Genomic DNA, 18,593 nt, shown 5'->3' with positions numbered 1-18,593 from the left:
GGCACTTCAAGCAAAGTTCAAGATAGTCACACCACTTATACACCCAATATGAAATTGCTTTTTTCACAGATTCAATTGTCTTTAAAATAATCATAGTATCACTAATCATAATCCTCCAAAATATCCAGGTTGAATTCTAATTTCCAGTCATTCCTTCATCGGTGTACCTATGGCATCATTGGCAATCAGAACACTCACCACCTGTCCACTCAAGGGCCTTTTCAATAGTTCCTAGCTCATAGTACTACTTGAAAATATATTCACTTATAAAAATCTAGATGGACTCTCCGTTGAAGATCAGCAAGATCAACCTACAGATCCATATAAAAGAGCCATGGACTCATCCGTTGAGGACCAGCAAAGTCAATCAACCAGATCCATGCCCGAGTTCAGAAAACAACTCTAACACCTTGTTCCATTTTCTTCCTTGACGAAGGTGTGGGTATCTTCGGGCGACCCAGAGTCCGAACACCGTATAGTCAACACCCTCTAGGATCCTTCATAGGTCACCTAGCGCTTCACTCATAGGCCGCTTCCTTGGTCCCTCATCCACCGTACACCGGAAGCTCACCATTTAAATTGAACCGAGGCTGGTCAAGACCTCGGCCGACCTTGCTACGTGAGACGTCCTCCATTGACTCTCCGTCAGTGTTGCAACTTTATCACTTAGGTCTCCACGACCTCATTCATCACAAGATGGTCAAAAATGCTTCCCCAGCATTCTTGACATAAAATAGTCATTTATAAACAGGTCATAAATACAGTTTCTAACGAACTCTCATCTTTTCACATCGTTCCACATCATTTCCTGTTATTCCACATTCTTCTAAATCAATTCACTTTGCTTAATCCACATCCAATCATATGTATTCTCATCGTCCTTCATCCATTCTCATCTACCCATATCCACATCACATCACATCACATCCATTCACATCTCATCTCATCCATTCATATCTACCTTGATCCACATCACATCCATTCACATCACATCTTATCCATTCACATCACATCTCATCCATTCACATCTATCCTGATTCACATCACATCACATTACATCCACATCACATCTCACCCATTCACATCACATGTCATCCATTCACATCTATCCCGATTACATCCACATTCACATTACATCCACATCATATCTCACCCAATCACATCTCACCCATTCACATCACATCTCACCCATTCACATCTATCCCGATTACATCCACATTCACATTACATCCACATCACATCTCACCCAATCACATCTATCCTGATTCATATCACATCACATCACATCCATTCACATCTCATCTCATCGCATCCATTCACATCCATCACATTCATTGCATTCCCATCCCATCACATACATCCTATCCACATTACATCACATCCCTATCCATCCATATCTCATCACATCCATATCTCATCACATTCATACATATTTCACCTCATTCATCCACATCCATCCAGTCATCCACATGCACGTCTATCCACATCCATCCATACATTCACATTCACATCCACATATATTCACATCACATCACATTCACATCCACATCCCTTTACATCACATCACATCTCATCCACATCCACATCCACATCCATTTACATCACATCACATCCTATCACATCCACATCCACATCCACATCCACATCCACATCCATTTACATCACATCACATCCTTTCACATCCACATCCACATCCACATCCATTTACATCACATCACATCCACATCCACATCCACATTCATTTACATCACATCACATTCTTTCACATTCATATCCACATCCATTTACATCACATCACATCCTATCACATCCACATCCACATTCATTTACATCTTATCACATCCATATCCACATTCATTTACATCACATCACATCCTTTTTACATCCACATGCACATCCATTTACATTACATTACATCCTTTCACATTCACATTCACATCCACATCCATTTACATCATATCATATCTTTTCACATCCACATCCACATCCACATCCATTTACATCACCTCACATCTTATCACATATCCTCACATCTCATTCTTATCTCTTCATTCACATCCACATCCATTTATATCACATCCTTTCACATATCCTCACATCTTATTCTCATCTCTTCATTCACATCCACATTCATTTATATCACATCCTTTCACATATCCTCACATCTCATTCTCACCTCTTCATTCACATCCACATCCATTTCACATTTAGTAACATTTTCTATTGTTGATCTATTTTTGATACCTATGGGACTTTTCTAATATTCATGCCAATTGCTTAGCCTAGGTAAAGGTTCGTTTTCTCAACGGATATTTTTATGTTCTTTCTCAATTTTCTCAAGTGGAATATATTCAATATTCTTCTTTTTGAGTAAAAGATTCATGGGATTTACAAAAATCAATTCTACCCATATTTCTCAATAATGCTCAAAATTTTAATACTCATAATTTGAATTATGTTAGAAATTCCTCTTTTTCTATTTAATTTCTTGGTTCTCAATTATCATGGCAATTCCTCCTATTGCATTTATTTGATTAATTCTAAATGTCATGGAAATTCCTCTTTTATCATAAAATAAATTTATCTAAAATTTCTCTTTTCTTTAATAAAAATATCCATTAATTTAATTCTACTTTTACCATTTAAATGATTGAATTTCAATTGTCATGGAAATTCCTCTTTTATCATTTAAATTTTTCTCATGCATAAAATAAATTTATCTAAAATTCATCTTTAAATAAAATACTCATTATTTTAATATACCAAAATTTCTCTTTTTCCATTTAATTACATGGATCTCCATTATCACGGAAATTCCTCTTTTTGCATAATTACCTCTTTTCTTAGTTACTTATTTATGCATAAACACTAAAAATTAGTTTCCCATGAATTTGATGAAAATCATTCTTTTAGCATAGGATGTCCCATCCTAGAATATGGTAGGAAGTCCTCTTTTCATATTATGCATAAAAATGATTTATGTATTAATTTCTAAAATTTTGCTATAGCTCCACTGATATTACTGATAATTTTCAGTAAATTTTGAAAGAATAAGACTTTGTAGTACCATTATGATAGAATAACTATCATTAGATCTAATTCCAATTTATGGAATTAAATCATAAGTTTATCATATCTTTATTAACATATAAGCATTAAAAAGCCATTTCTTTAACCTCTAACTTAACTAGCATAGAGTTTGATTTTTGAATTGAGAATTTATCAATGAGAAGCATCATTTGAATAGAGAATTGGTCATAGGAATGACCATTCTTTTGGGGAGAGAGAGATATACATAAAAAACATCCTAAATTAAGCATAAAGATAAACTTTTCTTAATTATTCATTACAACTCTTAAGAAAAGCTTGATTTGCATTATAAACACTTAATTAGAAACTTCTCAAGCTTGAGAGGGGTTGAGAAGTGAAAACATTGAGAATAGTAGAGAAAAACCATGAAATTACATCTTACCTCTTGATTTTACTTGCTTCTCTATCTTAGAAGAAGCCCCCAACCAATCAATTGGTTAGTGTGTTGAGAGGAAAGCTCCAAGGATGGTTGAAGAGAGAGAGAAGCTTCACTCTCTCCAAAAGTAGAGGATTTTTAAGGGATAATAGAAAATATGAGTATTTTAATGCCAGTATTTTAATGTAATACTGGCATGGTATGAGTATTTTAATGTAATACTGGCATGGTATAGCTCAAAGATGAGAATAAAAAAGAATGAGGGTCTATTTATAGGTGAGGGAGGTCACTAACTGAGTCCAACTATAAGTTCTAGAATTTTCCAGCTTCAGTTTGGCTGAATTTGGAAGTTTGGCTCCCTTTTTTATTTGGTTTGATCCACGAGAGAGGAGAGATAAAAATATCACAATTTTTTTGAATTAAAAACTCATCCACATGTGTGAAATAGGTGTCTACCTCAAAGTCTCTCTCCTCCTTATACCAAGGTGTCAAAAATGTATCATTATTCCAAAATATCTCAAATTTTTTTATAATATCTGATAGTTTTTAACTAATAAACCTTGACTCAGTCAACTCTTCATCTTATGTGAGCATTTACTCATTTTTGGGTATTTTCTTTTATTCTTTGGATTTATCTCATCCCAACACTTGGATTAATCTTATTGGCCCATAGGAACCTTAATTGGACCATAATCTAAAATTTTCAGAAAATCTTGACCCTTAGGCTAAGGTCTAAATCATTTTTAATTAATTTCTAATACACTTTGGAGAATTTATTTTGAACTTATGTTTTAGGGGAACCCATTTCAGACACTAGGAATATCTCAATTTTGGATTATCTCTCTCTAGGCCAAAACAGAAAACAAGATCTTTCTCCTATTTTCGAGAGAGGAATAATTACAAGAACAGAAGGGGAGGTTCTTATATCTTTACACCTCAAAAGCTGGAGGGAGAAATCTTACATCACAGATCCAGAATATAGCCATAAATATATATGTGCGCCACCAACTCAACGAGTTGATCTCTTGTACATGCCACTAAAGAGGAGATGGATACCTCTGGAATTTCAAGAGGTCAAACAATGAGATTGGCATCTGTTATAACTTCCCAATCTTCTTGTAGCTACATTTATAGACATAAGGGAACAAAGAAAGATGCTAAATTGGATACAGGAATGGCACCGTATCCTGGATCCAACAATAGTGGCCAGTGTTAGATTCTTAAAATTGCTTGTGGTCTTGATCGATTAACCCAAGGAATGATATGATGGGTATGATGATAAGCATCTACTATTTGACATGAATCAAGGTCCTCTGACAGAGGCATGATGCTTTACTATCATGGCCTAAGGTGTCTTCCTACCTATATGCATGTCACATTCGAGGACATGGTCGACAACAGGTTCTGGAGATCACACTCGACATTCCGAAGAACTCTAAAAAAACTTCAATCACGTCGAAATTTCTACCGTCACAAGTTCGGCGACCAAGTCTTTCGACCTCGGTATAACAGGTTCTGAGGACAGAACCTACATCAGGTACGGGGGGGTGTTAATCCCATTTTGGATTAACAAGTATGCTCCTCCAATTGAGGACATTAATAAGTGTCATGCAAAGGCACTATAAAAGTTATACATTATGAGATATTGGCCACCCAAGGCCTTAGTTAAGTAAGTTTTGGGCATCCAAGTGTGGATAAAGGTCAATTGTATATAAGGCATTTTCTCATAATGAATAGACACAATTCCCTTTCGTACTATTGAGAGCTCTTTTTTGTGTCTTGAGAGAGATTGAGAGAGAGCATTCTAGCACTTGTGCCTCTTCTATGCTTGTATGTTGCATGCTTGTGTTGGAGAGTAAGAGAGAGTGATTGCCTTATGATATAGTGCAAGCGACTTTACGGTGACAATGTGGAGGTGGAGGTTGGAGGATTGGAGCTTCTCAAGTGAGCTTGGAGGCCTCAAGGGACTCAAGTTCGAACCATTAATAAGTGCCCTACGATAATTGTGTGCTATTGCTCTTCCCTTAGGTGAATGAATTGAGTTCCTTCTTGGAGGTGTGGAAGCGGCGCCAATGCAATGGGCTGCCATTCGGAGCCATTAATTAGTACCAAAAATTTGACAAATTGAAGCTTTAAACTACGTCATTGTAAGTATTTTCCTTTTAATATTTTCTCAATTTTGAAAAGTCTGCAAAATGTAAGTTTAATATTTGGCTAAAAAATCAACCTACAAAATTTGCAGAAGTTGTAGGATGTGTTAAGAAACAATGGTTTCTGTGCCCGCCGACCCTGGTTCCGGCAGCATTGGTTCGCGTTGAAAAGATGTCGAAGATTTGCGGGCGGGCTCTCGAGGGATGCTTGCGGCTCGATCCAAGCGCATGCTCTTCCCAGCATTACACGAGGAGGGTCTCTGCACAAATGCTTCAGAGCTATGGGACAATAGTAGGAGGAGCCCTCAACCACAGCACTCCATGTGGCTTCAAGTGCAAACCCTCTGTGACGAAGGACGGCTCGACCAGGCACTGGATCGCCTGGACCAGCACTGCACAGCCCCTCCTGATGTCGTTTACCTGTCCCTTCTCAAGGCCTGCACCAAGAACAAGTCCCTTTCCCATGCCAAACGCATCCATGCCCACCTTTCCCATCACTGCCTCCACCTCTCCAGCTTCCTTGGTGAAAACCTGCTCCTGACCTTGGCCAAATGCGGTGGCCTCGACCACGCCTGCGACTTGTTCCACAAACTGTCATGCCGTACTGTCTTCTCTTGGACTGCCATCATCTCTGGCTTCACTGAGTCCGGCAGGGGCCTCGACGCCCTCCATATGCATCAACGGATGCTGCAGGACGGTGTTGAACCAGATCCTTACACCTTCGCCAGCCTCTTCAAAGCATGTGGCAGCATCCCTGACCTTGAAACTGGCAGAAACCTGCATGCAGTGGCTCGGAGTAAGGGCTTTACTTCAGATGTGTTTGTCCTTACCTCCCTTTTGAGCATGTATGCAAAGTGTGGGGCCATTAAGGAGGCAGAGGGCGTATTCTGTGGTTTGCCGCAGCCTGATGTGGTGTCATGGAATGCGATGCTCTCAGCATATGTTGACCACAGCCAAGGAGAGAAAGCTTTACAGGTGTACAGACAAATGCATGAGGAAGGCATGCATCCCAGCCATCAAACTATTGTGATTGCTCTTCAAGCATGTGGCATCATTGCAGAGAAGGAAGAAGCTCATCATGTGCATGGGAAATCCGCCTTGGAAGTTGGTAGGGCATTACATGCACATGCTCGGAGAAAGGGTTGGGATTCACATGTCTTTGTCCATACTACCCTTGTTAGTATGTATGGCAAGTGTGGTGCAGTTGTGGAAGCAGAGAATGTGTTCACTGGGCAGCTGCAGCACCACCTTACAGTCTGGAATGCAATGCTTTCAGCTTATGTTGAGCAAGGCCACGGAGAGAAGGCTTTACAGAACTTTCAACAGATGCAAGTGGAAGGTATCAGTCCAGACCAAAGGACATATGTTGTCGCCCTTCAAGCATGTGTCACCCTTGCAGAGAGAGAAGAGGATAATCTTGTGAGGGCACGAGCCAACAGAGTGTTTGCCTTGGAAATCGGCCAGGCATTACATGCTGATGCTCAGAAGAAGGACTTTGCTTCTGATGTCTTTGTAGGCACCACCCTTGTAAGCCTATACGGAAAGTGTGGGACTATTGCAAAAGCAGAGAGTGTGTTTGGTGCACTGTCCCAACCTACTGGTGTTGCATGGAATGCAATGCTTTCTGCTTATGTTGAGCAGGGCCAAGGAGAGGAGGTTTTATTGTTGTATAAACAAATGCAGACGGAGCATGTGCCTCTGGATGTTACTTCACTCATCTGCATCCTGCAAGCATGCAGTGAAATAGGTAGCATGGATATATGCTGGCAGCTGCATTTTGTTATCGTTTCCATGGATCATGATACAAACCTTTTCCTGCGAAGTGCTCTCATACATGCATATGGAGGTTGTGCAAGCATGGAAGATGCACAATTGGTCTTTGTTGGACTGCCCCACTTGGACAGTGTGTCATGGAATGCATGCATTGCAGGTTACGCAGGAGAAGGAAACTATGTAGCAAGCGTGCGGATGGTTGAGGAAACTCATTTGGCAGGTTTTACACCAGATGGAGTAACATTTGCCTCAGTAATCTCTGCTTGCAATCATGCTGGCCTTGTAAATGAAGGTGTTGAGTATTTTGTATCCATGAGCAGAGATTATGGCTTATCTCCAGACTCAAAGCATTATGTCAGTATCACGGACCTTCTTGGACGAGCAGGAGATTTCATAAGGGTGGAAAATATTGTACAAAGAATGTCAAAGCAGGCTGATCTGACCATGTGGTTGTTCTTGCTGGGTGCATGTCGCACACATGGCAATGTGGAGCTGGCAAAACAGGTGTTTGAGTATGCAGTGAATCTTGAACCCAAGCAAGCCACCGCATATGTTTCGATGTCAAACATCTATGCCGAGGCTGGGGATGCCAGAGTCTCCAAAGAAGGTGGCTGATCAAGCGAGAACAGGTATCGAGTGTGGCTAGAGGCAGAGTGAACACTCCCTTTAGGTAAAGGAGATCACAAGCACCAAATACCTGTGTCTTCTTTACAATCTGGGAACCCAAATATCTGTGTCTCCTTTATAATCTGGGCTGTAGGGACCCAACTACTAGATGGCAGAGCTACTGCTCCTCTCTATCCTGTGAAAATGGGGTAATGATGAATCATAACCACCCCCCCGCCTGCCCGCGCCCCCACCCCCCCCCCCCCCCCCCCCCCCCCCGCCCCGCGGGCGGCCCAATCGACAGAGAATTATATCTGGGGCGACCTAATGAATTGTCAAAAGTAGGACTTGAGTTCCAAAGATCCAGCTCGTTGCTTGACTTTCCATTAGAGTGCTGGAAATTGAGCTGCACTGGAAGCAACACCATCATGTTTGTATGGGTAGAAGTGAACCTTGGAAGGTGGATTTACTGTTCAAAAGTAGGACTAGATTAAACACTTAGCAGCAGCAACTTCTTTGAAGTCTTTTTGTAAAGCTAGCCACAGGGTGTTTGAAAGGTTGTTCATGCTCAAGACTAATGGGCCTTTGGAATCATCGAGCAGAAAAGTGCTGTGCATAGACAAATGGTGTAGAGAAAGAGGCAACAAATAGATGATTTGTAAGCCTCCTTGCAAACTAGTCTTGAATACCATCACAAAGACAAGTTGGATAAGGCCGCCTGCCCAGAATAGGACGTCCATTCATCCCCCTAGCTGATCTGTTGAATCCTCAGATTTGGATGACCTCATTAATTTAAGTCTATTCACATATCAACAGTCCCTGCACATGGGTATGTCACCTTGGTTTACACACCAATAATCTTTGCCCATCCCGTGAGCAAGGTATGGATGAGAGCAAGGTTGCATGCACACCTTTCCACCCTGAATATATTTGTTGGATTAGTTTTTCCTTGACTTGTAAAGGGCTTAACCTCCTTGCACGACTGGTCATGTGCCTAGAAGCCCCACCGTCGATGAAGAATCATCATGTGTTGCAAACAATATTAGCTGTCTCATTACATGTTTCTTCAATGGCAACAACCAACTCTTATTTTGTAGCATGATTGGATTCTTCCTTGGTCTTTAGTGTGTCATTCATCTTCTTGCCTTTTCTTGCATTCTTTAGCTATGTGCCCTTTCTTGTTACAATAAAAGCATTTAATCTTTTTCTTTTGATTTGAAAAGTTGGAATCCTTACCTTTCTTTTGATTTGTGTTAGCGGAGAAAGTTTGGTCGCCACCATTGCGACTTTGCATCCTTGCTTCTCATCTCGAAGTACTCCTTGAATGTGAGAGGAGTAGGCTTAGCACCAACATTCAAAGATGTGATAAAACTATCATACTTAGGTAATAATATCTTTAGACAATGATGAATGAGATTCGGGGAGAGCATACTCATGTCGATTGCAGTCATCTTTGGTTATGGATATCTTTGATTGTAGTGAGAAACACCTTCACCATTTCACCTTGATTCAGCTGCTCTTAGGAGAGCTGGATTTTGAGATTCTCAATCCTCGAGGGATTTGCGGTCTTGTATTGAGCCCATGCTTTTGTAGATGTGTGGAGACATGCTAAACCATGATCAGTACACTATCTTCCATGCTAGTGTGACGGTGGCGCACAGAGCAGCTAAATCTCTTTGTCTCCAAGCTTAGATAAGGTCGACATTAGTTGGTACAGGGTCGCCATCAACACCAATGATGGTGTCCCAGAGCTCATAGGAGAAAAGAATAGACTTAAGATTGAACTTCCAGAGAGAATAATTAGCGTCATTAAGCTTTCCATCAACACTAAATGGTGGTGGACGGAGTCTTCCAAGGGTGAAAAGATGCCATTTCTCTAAGGGACTCATCCATAAATTAACAAAGAAGTTTTGTACCGAGCTAGAGCTTTGATACTATGTAAGAGGATACAACGTACAGTGTATAGAAGAGAACACTCACAAGAAGTAGAATCTCTCACAACACAACTTTAAAACTAAAATTACACAAAAACATAGATAGAAGAATATTGTATTATTGAAGTGATACATTAGATGGAAAATCCCTACACATCTATGCTCTTGTGAAGGGAGCTTGGATGGTTGATCTGGAACCGTTAAGATAGAAGTTAGGGAGTAAACTCAAAGAGATGACTGATGAACTGTGTGGAGAAGGGATTGGTCGTGTATCTTTATAAGCATGCATAAGCTAGGCGCCCATGACATGACCGCGTAGGTCCGCGGTCATAGTCTCGATGCCACCATTTGCGGTGTACACTCGGTCCATAAAGATGATCTAGCACCTACGTGGCAATTAGCCCACCTCCCACAGCTAGCCACGCTCATCTTGGGCTCCGTTCGAGCCCTTGTAATGTTAGGACAATGGGTCCAAGAGTAAAGTCTACCTACTCCATGTGTGCATTGTTATGGGAGAATGGTCCAGTGTAGCATGTAGCCTATATGGTAGTGTGCCAAATCTAATCCAAGCCACCTCTAGGCTATCTGGCCTCTTAGGCCACCTTCTTGTGTGAATACGGGGATATGTTGGGTCCGTGGGCTATTTAACCATGGCTACTCCTCATAATAGGGACCATACAAACATAAGCTAAATGGTGTCTAGATAATACAATATGACGGTGGGACATTGATATCCAACACAACATCCATCATATGCTTGCTCTATTTCTTACATTGTTGAGGATAAAGAATCAAGTACTCAGGGTAATTAAAAGCCACATTACCATTGTAAAATTGTGGAATCTCGTTAACTTCTTCAATAGGCATGTATGCTAATGACTGATGGTTGACATATGAATTGAGAGTGAACAGAAAATCTTGTAGAAGAGTGAGAAATAGAATGAGAATAAGAATATAAAGTAAGAAAGATCCAAAAATTTGAAATATACATAATGATATATTGTAACTCAAAATAATAGAATAGTTCTTATAATCATTGTTAATGATATCATCATCATTATAAGAGTCCTAAATTTGTTTTTAATCAAGAATATCGTATCTTAAATGCAAAGACGACTTTAACATAATAAAAAATATATAAAAATATTAAATAGTATTACAAAATTCAAGCAAAAATAATTAAAATTAATAAGCTACACACCCATCAATGCCCTAATAAGGTCGAAGAGAAGGAAAAATAAAGTCTTTTGATCTTTAAAATTTTAATAATATAGACCTTAAATAGTTATTAAAATATATTTACCTCTCTATATATTACTTGGTCTTTTATATTTTGCTTAGGATGCCAAAAATGGCAAAGCGCGGGTAGGATGATCAGTAGGATTATTTGATTGCTATGGCACATAGCATGAGTTCAGCTATTATTCATGTTGCACAAGATAATGTATGGTATGTGGACTCTGATGCTTCAATCATATGAATAGGCATGGATGGTTTCATGAGATGGAACTTATGACCACTAGAGGCTATGTACCTAAGGGTGACATTGTTGATCTGTGGTCCATCCTTATCCAAAGTGCCATCAGATCTCATGAAGGTGGTCAGATCGCCACCCACTCCTTAACAGACTTTGGTGACTCTAGTCCAACTTGTAACACCATTCTTGTTGGTAGCTACCCATGCACCACTTCTTGTACAGTACTTTGTAATCATCAATCCATTAGGATCTTGAATGTAAGCGACATGCGGTCTGGATGTATCAGAGACATGTGCAGGCTTAGACACAGTTAATGAGTAGTCAATTAGTTAGTAGAGAGTAGTGAATAATGAGTATTCAACTAATAAAGAGAAGTAGACACTCACTCACTCATTTCATCGTGTATTCTGATACAATAATGTACAATAGTTCTCTTGTAATCTTGTCTTATATATAATAGTATAGTCTTGTGCATTTGCTGTGTAATCTTCTTTTTGCACATCTACTTAGTCTCTTTTAGTAGTCTATCAATGTACTACTCTGCATGTGTGTGCACATCGGACCACCCTATCGACTTGGAGGCCGACCAGAAATCCTGCAGATTGGGTATCCAAGCATTATCATATCCATCCTAATTAGACCACACCCTCAAATTGGAGGCTGACTAGAAATCCTGCAGATTGGGTATCCAAGCATTATCGAATCCATCCTAATGAGTGAGCATTCATCTTGGAGTGCCGGTTGACCCTTGACAATTTTGGTGATCGAGTTGGAGACATAGCTCCACTGCCATCAGAGGGGAGTATCCAAGGTATTGAAGTAGAATCAATAACATAGTAGTGTCAGCGCGCTGAAGCTACTGATTTTAAAAGAATCTTGGTAGACAGAGACGAAGCACCAGAGGAGCTCGAAAAGTAGCAAACCAATGCAAGAATTGGTGTAGTATTAAGAAGAAGCTCAAGAACAAGAAGCAAAGCTACAACATGGGGACTTGGGATTTCAAGTACTATTCCAAGAAGAAGACGTCAGAATGGCAAATAATTTTGACCACAAACAATTCTCAATAACATACAAAGATAAGAAAACAGAGGACCCATACATTCATGTCAAAAAAGTAAGCATGGAAGGTCTGTAGAGCCCTTGGTCCAAGGCTAGAATTAACTGAAGAGAGACCAGCTTGTAGTCACGTTTGGTGGCATACCATGGAGTGGTTCACACAGTTTGACGACGATGACCATTTGACATGTATGAGGAACTAAGGGACACATTTCTAAAGAGGTTCCAAAAGGTAAATACCTCAAGTCATCATGAGGGAACTAAAGCAAGAAGATATGGATCTTATATGCAACAAAATTCAAATCTCTAAGGATGAGAATGGAAGCCAAGTGACCCTCTAAAGAATTGATAGAAAAATGGTTTATAGAAGGTCCGAATTCGAAGCGAAGACTGCCAAGTGGATCTGGATTTTGAGACGGAGTGTACTGTGGATGAAGCAAAACCTCAAGGAAGAGTGTGCACCTCTGAGCCGACGTGTCAGCAGATTTGCCACCTGGCATGGAATCACTCAACGGAGAACAACAGATACAATGGATAGCACAAAGCCCCATGCAATGAATAATCAGAGCCGATAGGGTTCATTAGTCGTAAAGGCCAAGGAAGAGGAAGGTCCCATTGGGATTATCTGAGAAACCATCAACAAGTAGTCAGGCATTGCACCAACAAGAAGGAGCCCAAGGTGAACAAACAAACAAGTACTATGATAAGGGCCGAGGAAGAGGAAGGTCCCAAGGGATCGTTTGAGAAACCATCAAGTTGTCAGCTATATAGCACCAACAATAAGGAGAAGGAGGGGGAGGAAGAGGAAGGTCCCAAGGGATCATCTGAGAAACCATCAAGTAGTCAGCCATATCACCAACAACAAGGAGCCGGAGGTGAACACACAAAATACCAACAACTTGTACGTGGGAGCCAAACACCCAAAGAGCTACAAGCACAAGTACAAAATCTATAGAAAGTCCTTGAGGTAGAAAAAGAGACATCTAGAAGAGCAATTGCCATGGGAAAATTTGTAATGTAGCCAGAGGAAGACAAAGGCAGAGAAATAGTGCTTAGATCAGCAACATCACTATGACTCCACCACAGACATGAGATCATATTTGGGTCATAGAGTAGCAGAGTAGCTGGACCTAAAGCAAGAGTATGATAACCTTAAACGAGAACAACATAAAAAATGCGTATGTTTACAGAGTAAGTTGAATGTGAGGACAACAAGCTGAATGTGAGTACCTAAAGTTGAATGTTTACAGAGTAAGTTGAATGTGAGGACCAACAAGCTGAATGCGAGGACCTAAAGCAAGAGTATGATAACCCCAAAGTATAACGTCAAAAAGTATTCAAAAAAGTGGGTAGGCTAACTGCAAAAACATTCAAAAAGTAGAACAAGTATTCAAAAAAAGTGGATAGGCTAACATTCATCTATTTAATAAAGTGGAGGAGCCATAATAGGGCGCGAAGTCGCTAGTAACATGTGGTAAAGGATAAGGGAAGAAAGGCAGCAAATGATGCAGCAGAAGAGGGAAAAACAAAAACAATCATAGCTCATAAGCTGCATGAACTCCAAATGCTAAAAAAGAGCAACCAAGAGCTACAAAAACAGGTGCAAGACACGTAATAGGTTGTGGAGACTAAGGCTAAGGAGGTTGTCGGGGGGCTATCCACACAATAGCTAGAGGAAACACCAAGGTGGCTGCCACAAAAGCACTCTACAAAGAGATGGTATGCATGCAACATGTATTGTAGAAAAAGGAATGTGAAGGAGAAAAGGCCAATAAAGAGTAGATGCATATAATCATCAAATCACATAGGCCACTATTGAAACATAAAGGCTCAAAACAAGGGTAATGAAGTTAAAAAAGAAGTAGGATGAAAATGCATGAAGATTTGCTTGAGGCCAAAAAAATGATCAAGAATCTAACATTCTCATTAGAATTTGAAAGGAAAACCTTATTTGCACAATAATCTATGCTAGTGGTGGATGCATAAGTGAAGGAGCTTTAGCAAAAAATTTCGTAGATGTAGGTAGAAATGTAGAATGAAAAGGTAGGTACAAGCTCAAGGCTATTGCATAGGAACAACTTAGAATATGCAGCAAAATGCTTGACAAGGCTAGTCGAGGCCAATCCAATCAACAAAGACAAGCTGCAAAAAATTAATCAAATTTACAAGCCCTTGAACCCTGTGCAACAAGGTGCACAATCTATCCAAACCCATCCTAATTGGTTTGTACAATCTAACATCCACATTTTATGACTAGAACATCATGCTAAATTTGAAATGTACAAGCCCTTAAACCCTATGTAGCAAGGTGCACAATCTACAAACTAGACCAAACCTCTGGTCCGACATGCCGCCCACTCCTTAACAAACTCCAACAATGCAATACAGCTACATGGCAGACCATAACACCATTACTGATGGCTACCCATGTACCTAATTCTTGTACAATACTTTGTAATCATTTATATGTTAGGATCTTAAATGTAATTGATAGGCATGGATGTATAAGCAACTTGTGCAAACTTAGACGTAGTCATCAGTGAGTGAAGAGTAGTGAATAGGCATGGATGTATAAGCAACTTGTGCAAACTTAGACGTAGTCAGTGAGTGAAGAGTAGTGAATAGGGAGTATTCACAGCTAACAAAGAGAAGTAGACACTCACTCACTCAATAGTGTATTTTGATACATTAATGTACAATAATTCTCTTATAATCTTGTCTTATAAATAAAAGCATAGTCATGTGCATCTACTTTAAATGTGTAATCTTCTTTAAATGTGTAATATCTTCTTTCACTGCATCTTCTTAGTATATTTTAGTAGTCTATAAGTGTACTTCTTTGTGTGTGTGTGTGTGTGTGAGAGAGAGTGTGTGTGTGACACCACATCGACCAACTGGCGATCCTGCTGCATATTGGGTATCCAAGCATTACCGAATCCATCCTAATTAGCGAACGTCCATCTTACTGTGCTGGTTTTGACCCTTCAATAGGCACTACTCAATCAATTATGCATATTGGGAAAGTACCTTTGAAGTTGCAGAATGGAAATAAGCACTTGAGTTGCTTCTTGTACCTACTATTAATAAAGAATCTTGTGTGAGTGGATCAAATGGTTATAACCATGAGGGTTGTAGGTGAGTTTAATGAGAATTAATGTTTTGTGGAAGATTTTTTGAAACAAGTGTAGGCTTATCATAAAAGGTAAGAAGAATGGCACGTTGTTTACATTGGATGATGTTAATATGCCAAAAGTGAACATTGATTTATTTTTGATTTGTTATGTTTCTCCATCACAAATTTATGTTTAATTTGTGTTTCTCTACAATTTTTGCTGTTTCTATATGTAAGAAAAAGGCACAATGAAAGGATATTACCAAAGTTACCAAAGTTTAGAGTTGATGGCTAAGCACGCTAGACATCCTTTTTCAAAGCAAGGAAATGTAAGGATAAGAACTTTGGAGATTATATATACAGATGCATGGGGACATACACAAACATCTCTTAATGGCCTTCAAGGAAGATATACACTTAATGGCCATACAAGGAAGGTATGAGTACACACTCTTAATGGTGTATTTCATGAAGGAGAAAAGTGAAGGTATGGGTACATACTCTTAATGGTGTATTTCATGAAGGAGAAGAGTGAAGTATTTGGAAGTTTTCATAATTTTAAGGTCCTTATTGAGAAGGAAAAAGGGATGTACAAAAATGTCTAAGGTCAAATGGAGGTGATGAGTACATCTCTAATGAGTTCTATGCATTTTTGAGAACTCATGGTATCACTAGAGACAACTCACTTGTAGGTACACACCTCAGCAAAATGGAGTTGCTAAGAGGAAGAATAGGCATATTACAAAGGTTGCAAGAGCCATCATGAATAAAAGGAAGGTACCTCATCATTATTGGGAAGAGGCCATGCAAACGACATTGTACTTGATTAATAGTACATGACTTAACTCTAGACGAGAGATTAATGGGATATAAGTTGGATGTAAGTCACTTAAAAGTTTTTGGACTCGTGGCTTATGTGCATGTGCTAAGGTAGAGAAGTTTGTGTTGACCCTAAGGTAGAGAAGTTTGTATTATTGGATGCTGATTTGATTAAAAAGTCTACATGTGTTACAATCCACTCAAAAGAATAATGACCTTGAGGCCTTGGGGTCATGCTTGAGGCCTTGGGGTCATGCAAGAATGGCCCTTACACCTGTTGTGCATGAATAGAATGGCACTTGGGCCATTATTAGATGCCCTAATGGCCATTCCAAAATGCCCTTAAGGCATTGGGGTCATGCAAGAATGGCCCTAGGGCCATTCTTCCACGTGTTCTAGATGAAAAGAATGGCCCTATGGCCATTCTTGGATTCCACCATGGCCATCCCAAAATGACTTTGAGGCCTGTAATAAGCAGGGATGTTTCCTTGATGAAATTAGTGGTTGGTATGCATCAAAGGATGATGATTCCAAGGCTGATTTGGATGGCGGTGTAGCTGGGTTGGAAAGCTACATAGAGTACATGTCCTGTTTAGGACCACATGATTCATCATTTGGATCTACTTCACCATGGAGATGTAGATTACGTCAAACCAATCCATGTGTTTGTTGGACGAGAGAGAAGATGCTTTGCGCATGCACACGCACACGCACGTGCACACACACACACACACGCACATGCACGTGCACACACACACACACACACGCACACGCACACGCACACGCACACACACACACACTCGTATCAAGCACAGAGTGTGAGAGAGAGACCATAACCGATAGTTGGAAGTACTCGATGATAATGATCATGAATGTGTGTAGTACAAAGTGCTAGTAACCCTAGGGAGATGATGTGGCTAACAAACTAGAGTGTGTTCACCTAGGGATAAAAACCTTGCCTAGCATAGGGTAAAAAGTGTCCGTGTGTAGGGCTGTTCACACTAGGACTTCCAAGGCTAAACAACCCCCTTAAAGTGAATGGTGTGAATGTGTACAGGGTGTAGTAGACTACCCTGGTAGAGGTAATAAGTTCAAAGCCTTGCGGAAAGCCTCAAACTTTTCCCTGGAAATGGGGCTCGTAAACCCATGTGCCACATTGGCCTGTGTAGGCACATAAGTCAAGGCAATCTCTCCAGCATGGAGCCTTTCCTGACATGCTGATAATGCACCTCAATGTGCTGTGTCCGCGCATGAAATACCAGATTCCATGCGACTGCTAATGCACTCTGACTGTTAGTGAAAATGGTGGTAGAAGATGACTGTCTAACACCAAGATTTGCCAATAAACGATGGAGCCATACACACTCCACAGTTGCTATGAATGCTACCATGTACTCAGCTTCACAGCTTAAAGTGGACACTATTGGTTGCTTCTTGCTGAGCCATGAAATACATGAACTACCAAGAAGGAAACAATTAGCATTGGTTGACACCCAAGTGTCATAACATTTTGCCTAGTCACCCTGTTAGCGTAGGTGAACAAGCATAAAGAAGACACATTGATATAAAACAATGCATCCGATTTGGCTTTCAGTCCATACACCCAACATAAATGTGTGAGTCATCAATGAAAGTCATAAAGACTTAGTACAGATGTCCTGTAAAAGATGTCCTCATAGGGCCACATAAAGCACTATATACAAGCTGTAATGACCGAGTAGCTTGCACTGTGTCATCTTTTGAAAAGGACGTATGATGCATCTTTCCCATTATACATCCCTTGCATACATGCTTATGTGGGAGCTTGTTATCTGCACATTATGTGTGCATCTTTCCCATTATACATCCCTTGCATACATGCTTATGTGGGAGCTTGTTATCTGCACATTATGTGTGCATATACTAGGAGGCTAACCCACATTAGGCTTGTGAGCACGGGAGCATGGGTTAGGACGAGCCTTAAGGGTTAAGGTTAGGGTCAGGCATCCAAGGGTCACACATGGGAAATTGAGCACACTCAAGGGAGGCCAAGGCTATGTTATCTTGAGGCTAGGTTATAATATGATGTCCTCTTGTATAGAGGATTATATCTACTCACCTACCATTTCACACTATAGCTACATACTGGTGGATTGGAGCTATACCTCTTGATGGTATGGGACATCAAGGTAAAGGTATGATGTACTTCATTATAATTCAT

The 18,593-nt window shown here is 40.1% G+C and overlaps 1 protein-coding gene across 1 annotated transcript; it reads left to right on the top strand.

Annotated features, from left to right (window-relative positions):
- Positions 1 to 5,731: 5,731 nt before the first annotated feature.
- On the top strand, positions 5,732 to 9,092 carry LOC147638237 (pentatricopeptide repeat-containing protein At5g27110-like). Its single transcript, XM_086798138.1, has one exon. The coding sequence runs from the start codon at positions 5,821 to 5,823 to the stop codon at positions 8,002 to 8,004; it is 2,184 nt and encodes a 727-aa protein (XP_086654264.1). The 5' UTR covers positions 5,732 to 5,820; the 3' UTR covers positions 8,005 to 9,092.
- Positions 9,093 to 18,593: the final 9,501 nt, after the last annotated feature.

This window comes from Cibotium barometz, chromosome 5 (genome assembly GCF_041138505.1).
Source record: "Cibotium barometz isolate CiBa-2024 chromosome 5, ASM4113850v1, whole genome shotgun sequence".
NCBI lineage: Eukaryota > Viridiplantae > Streptophyta > Polypodiopsida > Cyatheales > Cibotiaceae > Cibotium > Cibotium barometz.
This window is presented reverse-complemented; position numbering and strand designations above follow the sequence as displayed.